Below are 13,524 nucleotides of genomic sequence, written 5' to 3'. Positions count from 1 at the left end.
TTGATTTTTAATATGAATGAATTTTTATTATGAGTAGATTGACAATCTGACATAGTAGTTATTAAGAATGTTTGTTACCATGGAATTTTTTGGAAAGAAATCGGTTATCATGGAACTTTATATATATATATATATATATATATATATTACATATGTGATATATTAGAACAATTAGATTTAAGTAATTGTGTTATTTTCTTTTTCATATCTTATTTTTGATTCATTGAATATAAATTTTTTTTTTAGTATATTTAATTTAATATTGCCCCCACGGCTAATAGAATTATAAAAAAAGTACAACTCACATGTTGCACTATTGGCCGGAAAGGTGCTAGACCTGACTGACATAGACAATTTGCATATTTTTCAAGTTGTGGTATTGACTTGCTCGTTTTATAGTTCAGAGATAAATTGCCATTTCTTTACAGTACCTGAGGATATTTTGCTTTTTTGCCACAAGTTTATAATGGTAATCATTTCCGACTCAGTGTGTTTGTTGCCAAAGTACTGAAAAACAAAAATAAATGACGAAAACATATTTAATAATATTTTGCTATACTTTGTACAGTATTATTTTAGAAAAAAATTCAAATGGGGGAATAAGAAAAAGACACTTATCCTTGTTACTCTAGCTATACAACTGTGGTGATTTATTTTAACCCTTCATTCTTCTATGTTCTTTAATTTTATTATATTCCACTTAACTTTTCGTCAAAACCTTGTTAATTAGATTATAGAATTTCTCATTATATATTAGTCTATCAATTGAAACTGCGAATGTCAAAACAAAATTCATGATAGTTTAGTAGTCTGGTTTATTCATCCATGATAAATGTTAAAATAGTATGCGTAATGGTGGTGTGGTGGACGGCAGAGGCGGTGGTGTGGTGGTGGAACGCGGCGGCGGTAGTGGTGATGGTTGTGGTTTGTGTTGGAGGTGGTGTGGTGGTGGTGGAGGTGGCAGTGGTGTGGTGAGGGAGGTGGTGGTGGCAGTGGTGGTGTGGTAGGGTTAGTTAATATTTTTTCTCCTTTTCAGAAACTATCTATTATAGTCATTTCACCTCAATTATAATTAATGACAAATTAAAAATGACATTTTCCTAAAGAAATATTCTTTTAATTAGTTTTGGATTAGATTCAAAGGCCACAAGTAAAAGTGAGCATATTACTCACACACAATATTTTATACATTCACTTTGCTCCTTTATAGACTCTAAAAACTCTCACCATCTATTTTAGAAGGCAGAAGAGATACCATTGAAACAAATGGTCCCAAGATCATGTAAATTCTCAAGGCAACTTATTTAAATGCAACAGAAATGCAGAAACTTTTATGCAATGGTGAACACAAGGAAGTCAACCAAAACTTAAAAGATGGACCAACATTTGCTGGGAAAGTATCCCAAACTCATGTACAGGGACGGAGCCAATGAAGGACAGAGGGGCACGTGCCCCCTGGCCTGCCCCTGCCCTCTTAACTTTTTCCTTTTAAAGTTCTCTCAATTTTCTTTCTTTTTCTTTTTCCTTTTCTTTTTCTATTTCTACTTAAAATTCTTCTACGTGCAAATTTAAATAATTTTCTTTTATATATATATATATAGATATATATATTACACGGTGCCCCTAACTTGAAATCCTAACTCCGTCCCTGCTCATGTAGATATTTCCAATGGTAAATTAGTATGGCAGCTTAAATGAAGAATGAATTAAACATACTCTGGAACGAGAGATTGGGTTTGTCTACAATGCCATCAACTTTGGAGAATTTACTCCTCAGTTGCTCGAGGCAAAAAGGACTAAAGGGACCGTTAGCTACACAATTTAAACATAATATTGCCCGGATAAAACTCATATCTAAATCTTCAACTCTTCCGGCATAGGAACATCAAGTTTCGCTTTACAGCATTCGGTAACATTTAACAGAAAGAGGAGACTAATTTGTCAGGATAACATTTGAAAATATGTAAATGCAAATCAACTCGAGCTTTCAAATGTCGAGCAATTTGACAAGGAAACCAAAACATGAAAATCAAGCACACAAATTTACAGATAATTTTGCTTCCTTTTTTCCAGAGACTAAATTTTTGTTACTGGCAAATTGTATCTTAATGATCCACAAAAAAATGGGAAAGTCAGTTATTCTTGAGGAACTCAAGAAAAACACCCTATAATATTTAACAAACATCTAGATTTCACATTATAATCTCAACGCTTGGAGAATTGTGGGGCTTTTCGGGCTTTCTTGAGACCAACTTTCTTCCTTTCCACTACTCTTGCGTCCCTGGTCAGAAGACCTTCCTTCCTCAGAGGTCTTCTATGGTCCTCACTCACCTTTAACAGCGCACGAGCAATGCCAAGGGAGATCGCTTGAGCCTGCCCAGAGAGGCCACCACCATGTGCCTTGACAAAAACGTCATAACTGCTTTCATATCCCAACGTGACCAATGGAACTTTGACATACTGAAGCCACAATGGATTTCCTTGAAGATATTCCTGCATCACATAAATTCCAACACCAGGAGTATGTAGCCATGTAGGCAAACTAGAGAAACAACTTGAGAAGGGAGTACATTCAGTATTCTATGTAGAAAAATGGTCTCAACAGTTCAGAACACACCATAAGTAGGCTGTAGAGCCCTGAAATAGCAGCTTCCATTGGTTAAAGAACCAATCAAAAGCCTCATCTATCTTCACGTTTTATATGGTCTAGTCTTTTAAGTGAGGATTCTACATCGCCTAACCACAAGTTCAAATCCGCCAAATCCTTGTTCTTGATTTTAAATGACATTTGAGAGAAGAATGTTTAATTATGCAGAAATGCTCCACCAGTCTCCATGATGCAGAAATGGATAATTAGCACATAAATGAACCAGGATGACGAAAAGTACAGCTTGAAGGTTAAACACTTAAACATGATAGAGACTCAAACCATTTGCCAAAACAAACAAGACACCAGAGGGTTATGGATCGCATGGTCGATGTGAAGAGAAGAACCACCCTAAAATTTTTGTTTCAGTTCTACTCCCCCATTATACCAGCAGAAAAAAAAAAATTAAAAAAAAAAATTGAATAATCAAATATTGAAGTTGTGTATTTCAAGTTTTTGGTGGCTCGCGGATACAGCTTAGGTAAAGTTCAAGCATGGTAACTTCAATATTGGAGAAATTACACGACGGATTAGCGTCATGCCTATTTTAATTCTTGCGAGGAAGTCTGACGCTAAGTTGATGCTGAACTGATCAGTGCATGGTTAAGAACACTACAATTTTCCGTCTATGGGCAAGAATCACACAAGTTTTGCATCATACCAAATCCTTCTATACGAATCGTTTTCGTATCTTGTTGTGGTATCATTGAAAAGGTCCTAAGAGAGCTTCTCCAAGTAGAGTATTGAAAACATATATTCAGTGGCCGCAATGTAGGTCAGCGTCAGACACATTTCTTCCTTCTCTATAAGTAATAGCAATATATGCCATAGTAAGCTTCTTTAAGTGCCCCAATGTGACTTTCTCAATGTTCCCTGGACATTTCCACTTTCTACTGCTGCATCCGAGCACCATAAGACATACAAGTGGTACTGAAACTAAGGAAATCTGTCTGCTACAAGACTAGATGCACATACGCTCTTCATATTCTCAACCAACTCTACTGCCCTACAAATGACACTAGAAAACTAAATCTTAAGTGGAATTCTCAGATGAGTAATCTCAATTCACTTCACATACCCATTAACTAAATAAACTGACCAGTCATAATCTTAAATATAAATTAAATAACAAATCCAATAATATATTCATCTTCTAACATGGAGAGGATTCAAAATAATTGAATGCATGCATAAAAAGAATGTGTCTGGTTAAGTCATAAAACTTCCATCCAGAAAGGAATTTGCACAGCACCAAGTGGGTGAAAAAGTACCATTTATTAAAGTAGGATATGGCTAAGAAACAGTAATGAAACAAACAAGGGTATAACTAAGTCATTTGATAACAAGCTCTGGATTCTGCGACGCAATTACTCCAATGCATCATAAGTTCCATCTGAAAATGAGTTTTTGCAAGGAACTAAAACGATCTATAGGTAAAAAATCATAAGCCAATGAACCTTATTTATGATGCCCCCTTCTAGATTCATAAATTTTGATCTTTAATACTCGAGAAACAAACTCATACTCGTATTTAACATCAACACAAATAAGGGTACTGCAACTTAGAACACATAAAGGAGGGGAAACATCTGCAAAATTCTGTAGCAATGGCTTGCATTGCAGTTGCTATTCAAAAAACAACACTAAGCTCCATCAAGAATCTAATTTTCACTCGACTTTCATCTCTCAGACGTATGATGAGTGGGTCCGATTTGTGAGACTCTCAACATCAACAGCTAATAACTGCATCACTAGCGTTCCTCTTAAACAGACACTCAGGCTGCATCTCCGCACGACAACAACAGAATAACGATGCTTGTCTTCATACTATGTAAATTCGAGATAATAATTGTGCTCATAGTAACCAGCATAAGAAGTAATTAGAAAATAAGGATGCGATGCGAACACATTAGCCTCACGAGAAAGATAAAATCTCTAACTAAGAGGAATTACCAATAAAATTATAGTGAACACAGGGAGGCCAAGCAAATAAAAGAGGATTCAACATTGCTATATGCTACTAAGGATTCAGAAAACCCTAACCTACCAAGTGTAAAAGCACTTCCTATGATACTACATATCCATTCCATCAAATATCAAATTACAACCCTAACTGCAATAAGGAATACATAACTCACACAGAGAGGCCAAGCAATTTAAAAATGAATCAAACATTTCTATATACTACGAAGGATTCTATAACCCTAATAACAACTCATAACACAAATTGCAACAAAGAATACTTGTATATCTATTTATATATGCATATATATAGAGAGAGAATGTGTGTGTGTTGAAGGTACCTTGGCGTCACGGTAGTTGATTATGACTTTTCCAGTTCCTTCTTGGAGGACAACACGCGCGATGGCGCATTTCCGGCGACCGGTGCCGAAGATAGTCTGGGCAGCGAAGCCACCGGGAAGTCTCGACTTGACGTATTTCGTGAGATTTTCCGTCTCCAAATCGACCGGAGACGGCGCCGCAACGGCGGAGGCAACGACGGCGAGCGGAGGGGTTCGGACTGTTTGCGATAGCGAAAGAGGCTTCGATTGGGGAAAGGAGTGAGCATGGTGTTTCTGGGAAATCTGAGAGGAGAATGAGAGAGAAGAGAAGGAAGACGTCAGAGAAGACATTGAAATCGCCATTGCTCTTCAGCTCTCTTCACTGTGTGTGTGTTCGGACTTGATCTTGGAGAGAAAAAGAAGATAAATCGGATAAGGTAGTCTTTATTTGTTTATTTATTTTATTGGTTTGTTTTATTTTTCACTGTTCACTTCAACCCAGCTCTGTCCGGTTACTTGAAAAAATAATAATATTGAGAAGCCAAAGTGAATGAAAGAAAATGATTATTAATTTACACATGTTTGGTTAAAAGAAAATGATTATTAATTTACACATGTTTGGTTAAAATGAAATTTTAACTACAGTAAATTTTGTGTAGAATAATATTATTTTACATTTAAAATATATGAAAATTTGCAAGAAAATACATTTTTCTTTTTCCCTTGCCAAAAAAAAAAAAACAGCTTTTCATTTTGCTTTGTTTTCAAACTTGACAGCAAGATTCAAGATAAAACCAATTTTTTTCCCCCAAAACATACTTTGAATTTCCAAAGTAATAAATTTGCACAAATATTTACCACATAATGATTTGATATTTTGTTATCACACCAAAAATATTCTGGTAATATGATTGAAAGTCAGTCAATATTCAGGATTACTTTTTTCTTTTGTAAATTTATATAATGACATTAAGATTAATATATTTCGATTTTGAAAATTATAAATGAATGGAAAGAATATAATTAGTGATGCTTAAACTTTGATAGTGAAAATAATATAATTTTCACCATTTAAGTAATAATAATACATAAACAAAGTCTTATTAAATTTTGATAGTGAATGAACGAAAATGATTATTAATTTACACATGTTTGGTTAAAATGAAAATTTAACTACAGTAAATTTTTTTGTAGAATAATATTATTTTTCATTGAAAATATATGAAAATTTGCAAGAAAATACATTTTTCTTTTTCCCTTGCCAAAAAAAAAAAAAAAAACAGCTTTTCATTTTGTTTTGTTTTGAAACTTGACAGCAATTAGGATTCAAGATAAACCATTTTTTTTTTCCCAAAACATACTTTGAATTTCCAAAGTAATAAATTTAATTGCACAAATATTTACCACATAATGATTTGAAATTTTGTTATCACACCAAAAATATTCTGGTAATATGATTGAAAGTCGGTCAATATTCAGGATTACTTTTTTCTTTTGTAAATTTATATAATGACATTAAGATTAATATATTTAGATCTTGAAAATTATAAATGAATGGAAAGATTATAATTAGTGATCCTTGAACTTTGTTAGTGAAAATAATATAATTCTCGCCATTTAAGTAGTAATAATGCATACACAAAGTCTCAGTAGGTAGCCTGATATAATCGTATACGGTATAACAATGACTATACCGAGTCACCGACTAGTTATATACATAAAAATTGTTAGTCATATCAGGAGTCGGGCTGGTGTTAGGGTGGGATTTGGGTGAGGCTAACTGGAGCAGGGCGGAGCCAATTAAGGTCTAAAGGGGCACGTGTCCCTTTACCCTTGCTCCAATTATTATACATTAGTACATATTTTTTTCTATATACATATACCTTCCTAAAATTTTCAAATTCTTCTAATTTTCTTTTGAAAAAAAAAGAAAAAACGTTACATATATCTCCCTTCTTCAAGTACATCATATATTTTTTATTTTCTAACTTTTGTTTCCTTTTTCAAAAATTTTATTTTTTCACTTATGTATAATTATGTATTGTACCATTTTTTTCTCTTCTTTTGTTTTTATCGATTACATTTGTGACTGTATTTAATTAAAATATTATTAATCAATATATTGATTCTTATATTTATATATATATATATTTTTTACAATACTTATTTAGCATATTATTTTTAAACTATTATTATTATTATTATTTGCCTTTTGATTTTTAAAAGAATTATATTTGTCATACTTGTTGATTTTTTTTTTTTTTCTCTCAATAAGTGCATTGTGCCCCCTAAAATACAATCATGGCTCTGTCCCTGACCTGAGCAACCCGATTTTCACGTGATAGTTATACGGGAATGGGTAAGGTCATTGAGACCATAGGATAGGGCTGGGTTTAACCTTTAGAGCCCAAATTTATTTTGGACGGGATTTGGACAAAGATTTTAGTAACCCGAGGAGTCCTAAGAACCCAAAATATATGAATAGTTTATAACTTTTATACAAGAATATAAGTAAAATAAAGTTAAATTTAGATTATTTATAGCATCATCAATCATGCATTCATGGTATTCACCTAACTTTGTTACTCTGACACGCTTATTTTTATAAAGTAAAAACCTATAATAATTTAATTTTAGTTAAGGAAACAAAATTTTAAAGAATATCAATTCTTGTATTTTTTTTCAAATTTTTATTGGACCATGTTATCTGTCTTTCAACTTGACATTATTGATATATCTTTTATTAGAAATTATAAATTATTGTTATAACATCATATTACACATAATTTGGTTAATTTTTTTTCACACGATATGAGAGCAAGTTTGTGCAGAGAGAGAGAGAGAGAGATAGCAAGTTTTATTTTATGTCATGTTTATGTCGCTATATTTATTTATTTATATATAGGTTATTAAAATTTGGGATGACTATAGCGTGGTTGATATATGATGAATTTCTTGGGGCTTGGGCTTGGCGCGGGTTAAGACGTTAGAACCTTGGATTTGGTGTGGGCTAACCCCTTGGCCCGCCCAAGTCCCACCCCTAGCTGGTGTAGTTAGCCCAATTGCACAGTTGGTTTAGTGGTGGATGGGCTAGCCATTTTCTATTATTTTATTAATTTTTTGTTATATATTTCTTTTTATTTTTTTGTAAAAAATTAGAAAAACATATTTATTGAATTGTTTGTCTATTTTTCCAACCATTCGATTTTTTTTTTATTTTTTTCATGGAACATTTTCTTAACAAATTTAAATCAACATATATATAAAGACATTACATATTTTCTCACAAGTAGTCATAAATAATTTTTCATAAATAAAAATAAAAAATAAGAAAAACAAAATCATACATATATATATATATATATATATATATATATATATATATATAAAGGAAACAAGGAAATAGTTAGGCATTACTTGGTTTGTAACTCTGAGAACAGTTTTCTGTTCTCAAAAAATTGAAAATATAAAATTGTACAAAAGACTCTACTTGGTTCAGTTTTCTGAAAATTCAATTATAAAAAGGCATGTTTTCAGATAACTGCCTTTTATTACTCTCTGAAAACTGTTTTGTATTCTCTAAATTCTTGAAAACTGTTTTCACAGTTACAAATCAAGCAAGCCATTAGTTTTTATTTGAAAACAAGCAAATAAAATGTGGTGCCTTTTCACTGTTTCCTATTTCAAAGAGGTGTAACGAGTTTTTTTTGGGAAATGATAGTTACACCGAAGCCATGCACCGAATTGTTGGGCAGAATGATGTGGAAATCCAACTGGCAGATAATGTGATTTTTTACTCATTTGCCTATTCACTTTTACTATTTACCATCTCTAATTTTAAAAACTTACTTACAGACAAAGTTTCTCTGCCGTCCCCAATTTCTCTCTCTCTTGCACCAAATAGAATCCGTTTCACTATCACTGGTGTTTTCTTAATCACAATCATGCATTAAATCCGAGTAAGGTATGACACTTTAGATGTAACAAGACACTAGATTCTCATGTTAAGAGAAGATTAGAATTAAATGACTTAGCAGGAATAAAGTTAAATAAAAAATTTCACGCACTTGTTGTTGAAGCTGGTAGCTATGAAAATTTATCGTTTAATGAAAGGGATTGTAGAAATTATATAGCAAAAGCAAGACAATTGAGACTTGGGATTAGAGATATTGAAGCCCTTCGGAAGTATTTTTGTTGCATGCAAAATAGGAATTCAAACTTTTTTACACGACTGATATAGACGATGAAGGACGGTTAAAGAATGTATTTTGGGCGGATGCAAGATGTAAAGCCACATATCAGTCATTTGGAGATGTTATTGTCTTTGATTCTACATATCTTACAAATAAGTATGATATGCCATTTGCTCCTTTTGTTAGGGTGAACCATCATGGGTAGTCCATATTACTTGGTTGTGGTTTATTATCTAATAAGGATACTGACATTTATACTTGGTTATTTGAGGTATGGTTGGAATGTATGTTAGGACATGCTCCCAAAGCTATTGTAACAAATCAATGCAAGGCCATTCAAGCAGCAATATTAAAGGTATTTCCAAATTCTCATCATCGTTTATGCCTTTGGTACTTCATAAAAAAGATTCATACAAAGTTAGAGGCTGTGATGACCTTGCGGGCGGGTGTGTAGTGGGCGGGTGCGAGAGACACTGTCAGGCTACCACACTAGCGAGCTACGGGTGCACAAGTCCCACATCGCCTGGGTAGAGGAAAGGTGTAGTGCTTATATGTAAGTGCGTCATCTCCAATTGGTATAAGGCCTTTTGGGATGAAACCCAAGAGTAAAATCGTGCGGGCTCAGGCCCAAAGCGGATAATATTATACCATGTGGTGAAGTAGGTCGTTACAAATGGTATCAGAGCCTAACCCAGCTGGAAGTGTGCCGACGGGGACGTCGGGCCTCCAAGGGAGTGGATTGTGATAACCTTGTGGGCGGGTGTGCCGTGGGCGAGTGCGAGAGACATTGTCAGGCTACCACACTGGCGAGCTACGGGTGCACAAGTCCCACATCGCCTGGGTAGAGGAAAGGTGAAGTGCTTATATGTAAGTGTGTCATTTCCAATTGGTATGAGGCCTTTTGGGGTTAAAACCAAGAGCAAAACCGTGCGAGCTCAGAGTCAAAGCGGACAATATCATACCATATGGTGGAGTGGGTCGTTACAGAGGCACTTGCCCAATATAAATAAATTAAAAAGATATTGAAAAATATTGTGTATGAATCACTTAAGCCTCATGAGTTTAAAAAAAGTTGGGTAGAAATGATTAATGAGTACAATCTTGAGAATAATGAATAGTTGAAGTCATTTTATGCAGATTGTCATCGTTGAGTTCCAGTGTTTTTTAAATTCAGTTTTTGGGCTGGAATGTCAACTACCCAACGAAGTGAAAGCATGAATGCATTTTTTGATGGGTATGTTCACTAAAAAACTACCTTGAGGCAATTTGTTGAACAATATGACAATGCCTTAAAAAGTAAGGTTGAGAAAGAAAGTATGACAGATTTTGTATCTTTCAGTACTACCATTTCAACAATAACTATTTTTGCTATTGAAATTCAGTTATAGAGCGTGTACACCCACAATATTTTAAAGTAATTTCAAGATGAGTCGAAGAGTTTAATGTGTTGTCATGTTTCTTTTGTTAAGAAAGAAGGGTTAATTTCCACATTTGAAGTGACAAAAAGTGTTAAAGGAAAACATGGCATATGTTGGAAAGAGATGGATTATCATGTTTTCTACAACAAGACTGAGTGTAAAGTACAATGCACATGCAATCTGTTTGAATTTAAGGGCATTTTGTGCAGGCATGTAGTATCGGTGATGATTAAAGAAATGGTGAATGAGGTTCCATCTCATTATATTCTTGAACGTTGGTGAAAGAATATTAAGCGTGGGTATACTTTTATAAAAAATATTTATGATGATTTTACCAATAATGAATAGAGGCACCGCAATAATAAGTTGAATCCATTATTTTATGAACTTCAAGAGCTTAGAATAGAGTCCAATGATAGATGTGAGCTTTTAGTTGAATTATTGAATGAGGTGAAGGAGAAGCTCTTTATAACTGACTCAAATTCTAAAAGTAAAAAAGTGCAACAAGTTGAATGTAACAATAATTTACTTGAAATTCCTAGTGCTAGCAGTAAGTTGCTTACTCCGTTAAAAGCACAAACCAAAGGTCATCCACCTTCAAAAAGAAAAGAATCATTAGTTGGCAAAATAACAAGGAAAGGAAAGAAGGTATTTTTACAATATATGCCATATTATATAATATATATATAAATATATATATATATATATATATATATATATTCATATGTTAAATTACTTTTTGATTCAATACTTTGTTGGTAGGTCTCTCAGGCAAAACAAAAGAACAAACTTGGTGAAAACAATATACAACTACAGAAAAGGAAAAATGTAGCATAGTAAAAAATTTCAACTTAATTGTTGTTTTCCTTTTAGTTTTATAACCTGAAAGTTTCATGTTTATAGGTTCAAAAATTTTCACCTATAATGAATGAAGTTGCAACACAAGAAAGTCGTATGGTAATTTAAGTGTCCATGTCAAAGTTGTTATATATTTCATATATTTAACTTAAGATAATGCATACTCCATGAGAAATTGAGGAGAAAAGATTAAAATTGTATTTCATTGAGAAAGCCAATACACGGCTTATATACACAAATTACAGCTTGTACAAAGCTAATCACCGGGAGATAAAATAGGAAACTAATTTTCTTAACTTTCCTAAAAATGAATTAGAATGAATTTTTATATTAGTCGGATTCTCTAACTTATTATCCCATGATTTTAGGAAAGTCAATGATACACATAAAATACATTCCTAATGAATCCACCTATGAAGGGAATAAATCTTCTACTTTCCAACCCTCCCCCTCAAGCTGGGGAATATGCATTTTTCATTCCCAGTTTGGAAATAGATCCTTGAAACGCTGCACTTCCTAGTCCTTTTGTAAGCACATCAACAAGTTGACCATTGGTTGAGACGTACGGAGTACAAATTAAGCCACTATCCAACTTTTTCTTTATAAAATGTCTATCTACTTCCACGTGCTTTATTCTCTCATGTTGAATAGGATTGTGAGCAATGCTAATGGTAGACTTGTTGTCGCAAAATAACCTCATTGGTCCTTCCTATTTGATTCTTAAATCTTTCAGAATTATCTTAAGCCATAGTAACTCGCATACTCCCTGAGCTATTGCTCTAAACTCTGCCTCCGCACTCAATCTAGCTACCACATTCTGCTTCTTACTTTTCCATGTTACAAGGTTGTCTCCAAGGGAAGTACAATAACCCGTGGTGGAACGCCTATCAATAGGTGAGCCTGTATAATCTGCATCAGTGTATGCCTTCAAGACTAATCAAGTGTTCCTTTTAAATAAAATTCCCTTGCTAGGACTAGTTTTTAGATAATGTAGTACTCTGTAGACTACCTGTAGGTAAACTTCTCTTAAGTTGTGCATAAATTGGCTAACCACGCTCACGACATATGCAATGTCTGGCCTTGTGTGAGCAAGGTATATAAGCTTCCCTACTAATCTCTGGTACCTTTCCTTGTCAATGGCTGGATCTTCACTTGCTTCCCAGAGTTTGTGATTTGGATCGATCGGTGTGGAGCTTGGTTTACATGCTAGCTTCTTTGTCTCCCTTAGAAGATCAATTACATATTTCTCCTATGAAATGAAAATGCCTTCTCTGGAATGGGCTACTTCATTAATTCTTAGGAAGTACTTTAATCTACCTAGTTCTTTTATCTCGAATTCTCTGATTAGGCATTTTCTCAGGGCTTCTTTCTCATTCTCATCATTTTTTGTCACAATTATGTCATCGATATATACCAAAAGAGCCGTGACTCCCCCTGCATTCGAGTGTTTAATAAAGAGAGTATGATTCCCTTGACTTTGTTTATATCTAGTGGAAAACATTACTTTGGCAAATTTTCCAAACGAGGCCCTTGGTGATTCCTTCAGGCCATACAACGCTTTCTTCAGTTTGCAGACCTTGTTGCTACTCAGATTTCCCTTGAAGCCTGAAGGGATATCCATGTATATTTTGTCATCCAAATTATCGTGAAGAAAAGCATTTTTTACATCAAATTGTTCCAAATACTAGTTGAAGTTGGTTGCTAGTGATACCAAGACTCTTACCGTACTCATTTTTGCCATCGAAGCATATGTTTCCTTAAAGTCAACACCATAGGTTTACGTGTATCCCTTTGCCACAACCCTGACTTTGTATCACTCCAGAGATCCATCTGACTAAACGCCCACTTGTATCCCATAATCTTCTTTCCTGGTGGTAAGTCGACAATTTCCCATGTTTGATTATTCTTTAGTGCTTGCATCTCTTCTCTCATAGCATCTTTCCATTTCTCATCAGATAATGCCTCAGATAATGTATTAGGAATATGAATTATGTTTAGGCTGACTAGGAAGCTCCTATGTGTTTGTGAGAATTTTTTAAATGACACAAACTTCGCTAAAGGGTACAATGGGTGTTTAGTGCATTCTCTTATGCCTTTCCAAATGGCAATGGGAATATCATGATTAT

General features: G+C 33.9%; 1 protein-coding gene across 1 annotated transcript; it reads right to left on the bottom strand.

Moving 5' to 3' along the window:
- Positions 1–2,042: 2,042 nt before the first annotated feature.
- Positions 2,043–5,367, bottom strand: LOC132276711 (small ribosomal subunit protein uS9c). The gene is made up of 2 exons (XM_059778282.1): positions 4,951–5,367; positions 2,043–2,493 (listed from the first exon to the last, which is right to left on the bottom strand). The coding sequence occupies exons 1-2, from the start codon at positions 5,290–5,292 to the stop codon at positions 2,206–2,208; spliced, it is 630 nt and encodes a 209-aa protein (XP_059634265.1). The 5' UTR covers positions 5,293–5,367; the 3' UTR covers positions 2,043–2,205.
- Between the last annotated feature and the right edge of the window lie 8,157 nt (positions 5,368–13,524).

The sequence above is a fragment of the Cornus florida genome, unplaced genomic scaffold, assembly GCF_030987335.1.
Source record: "Cornus florida cultivar Cherokee Brave unplaced genomic scaffold, ASM3098733v1 CherokeeBrave_3.0.0_Hap2_Chr10, whole genome shotgun sequence".
In the NCBI taxonomy this organism is placed as follows: Eukaryota; Viridiplantae; Streptophyta; class Magnoliopsida; order Cornales; family Cornaceae; genus Cornus; species Cornus florida.
Note: the sequence above shows the minus strand (reverse complement) of the source record. Positions and strands in the feature narration are given on the sequence as shown.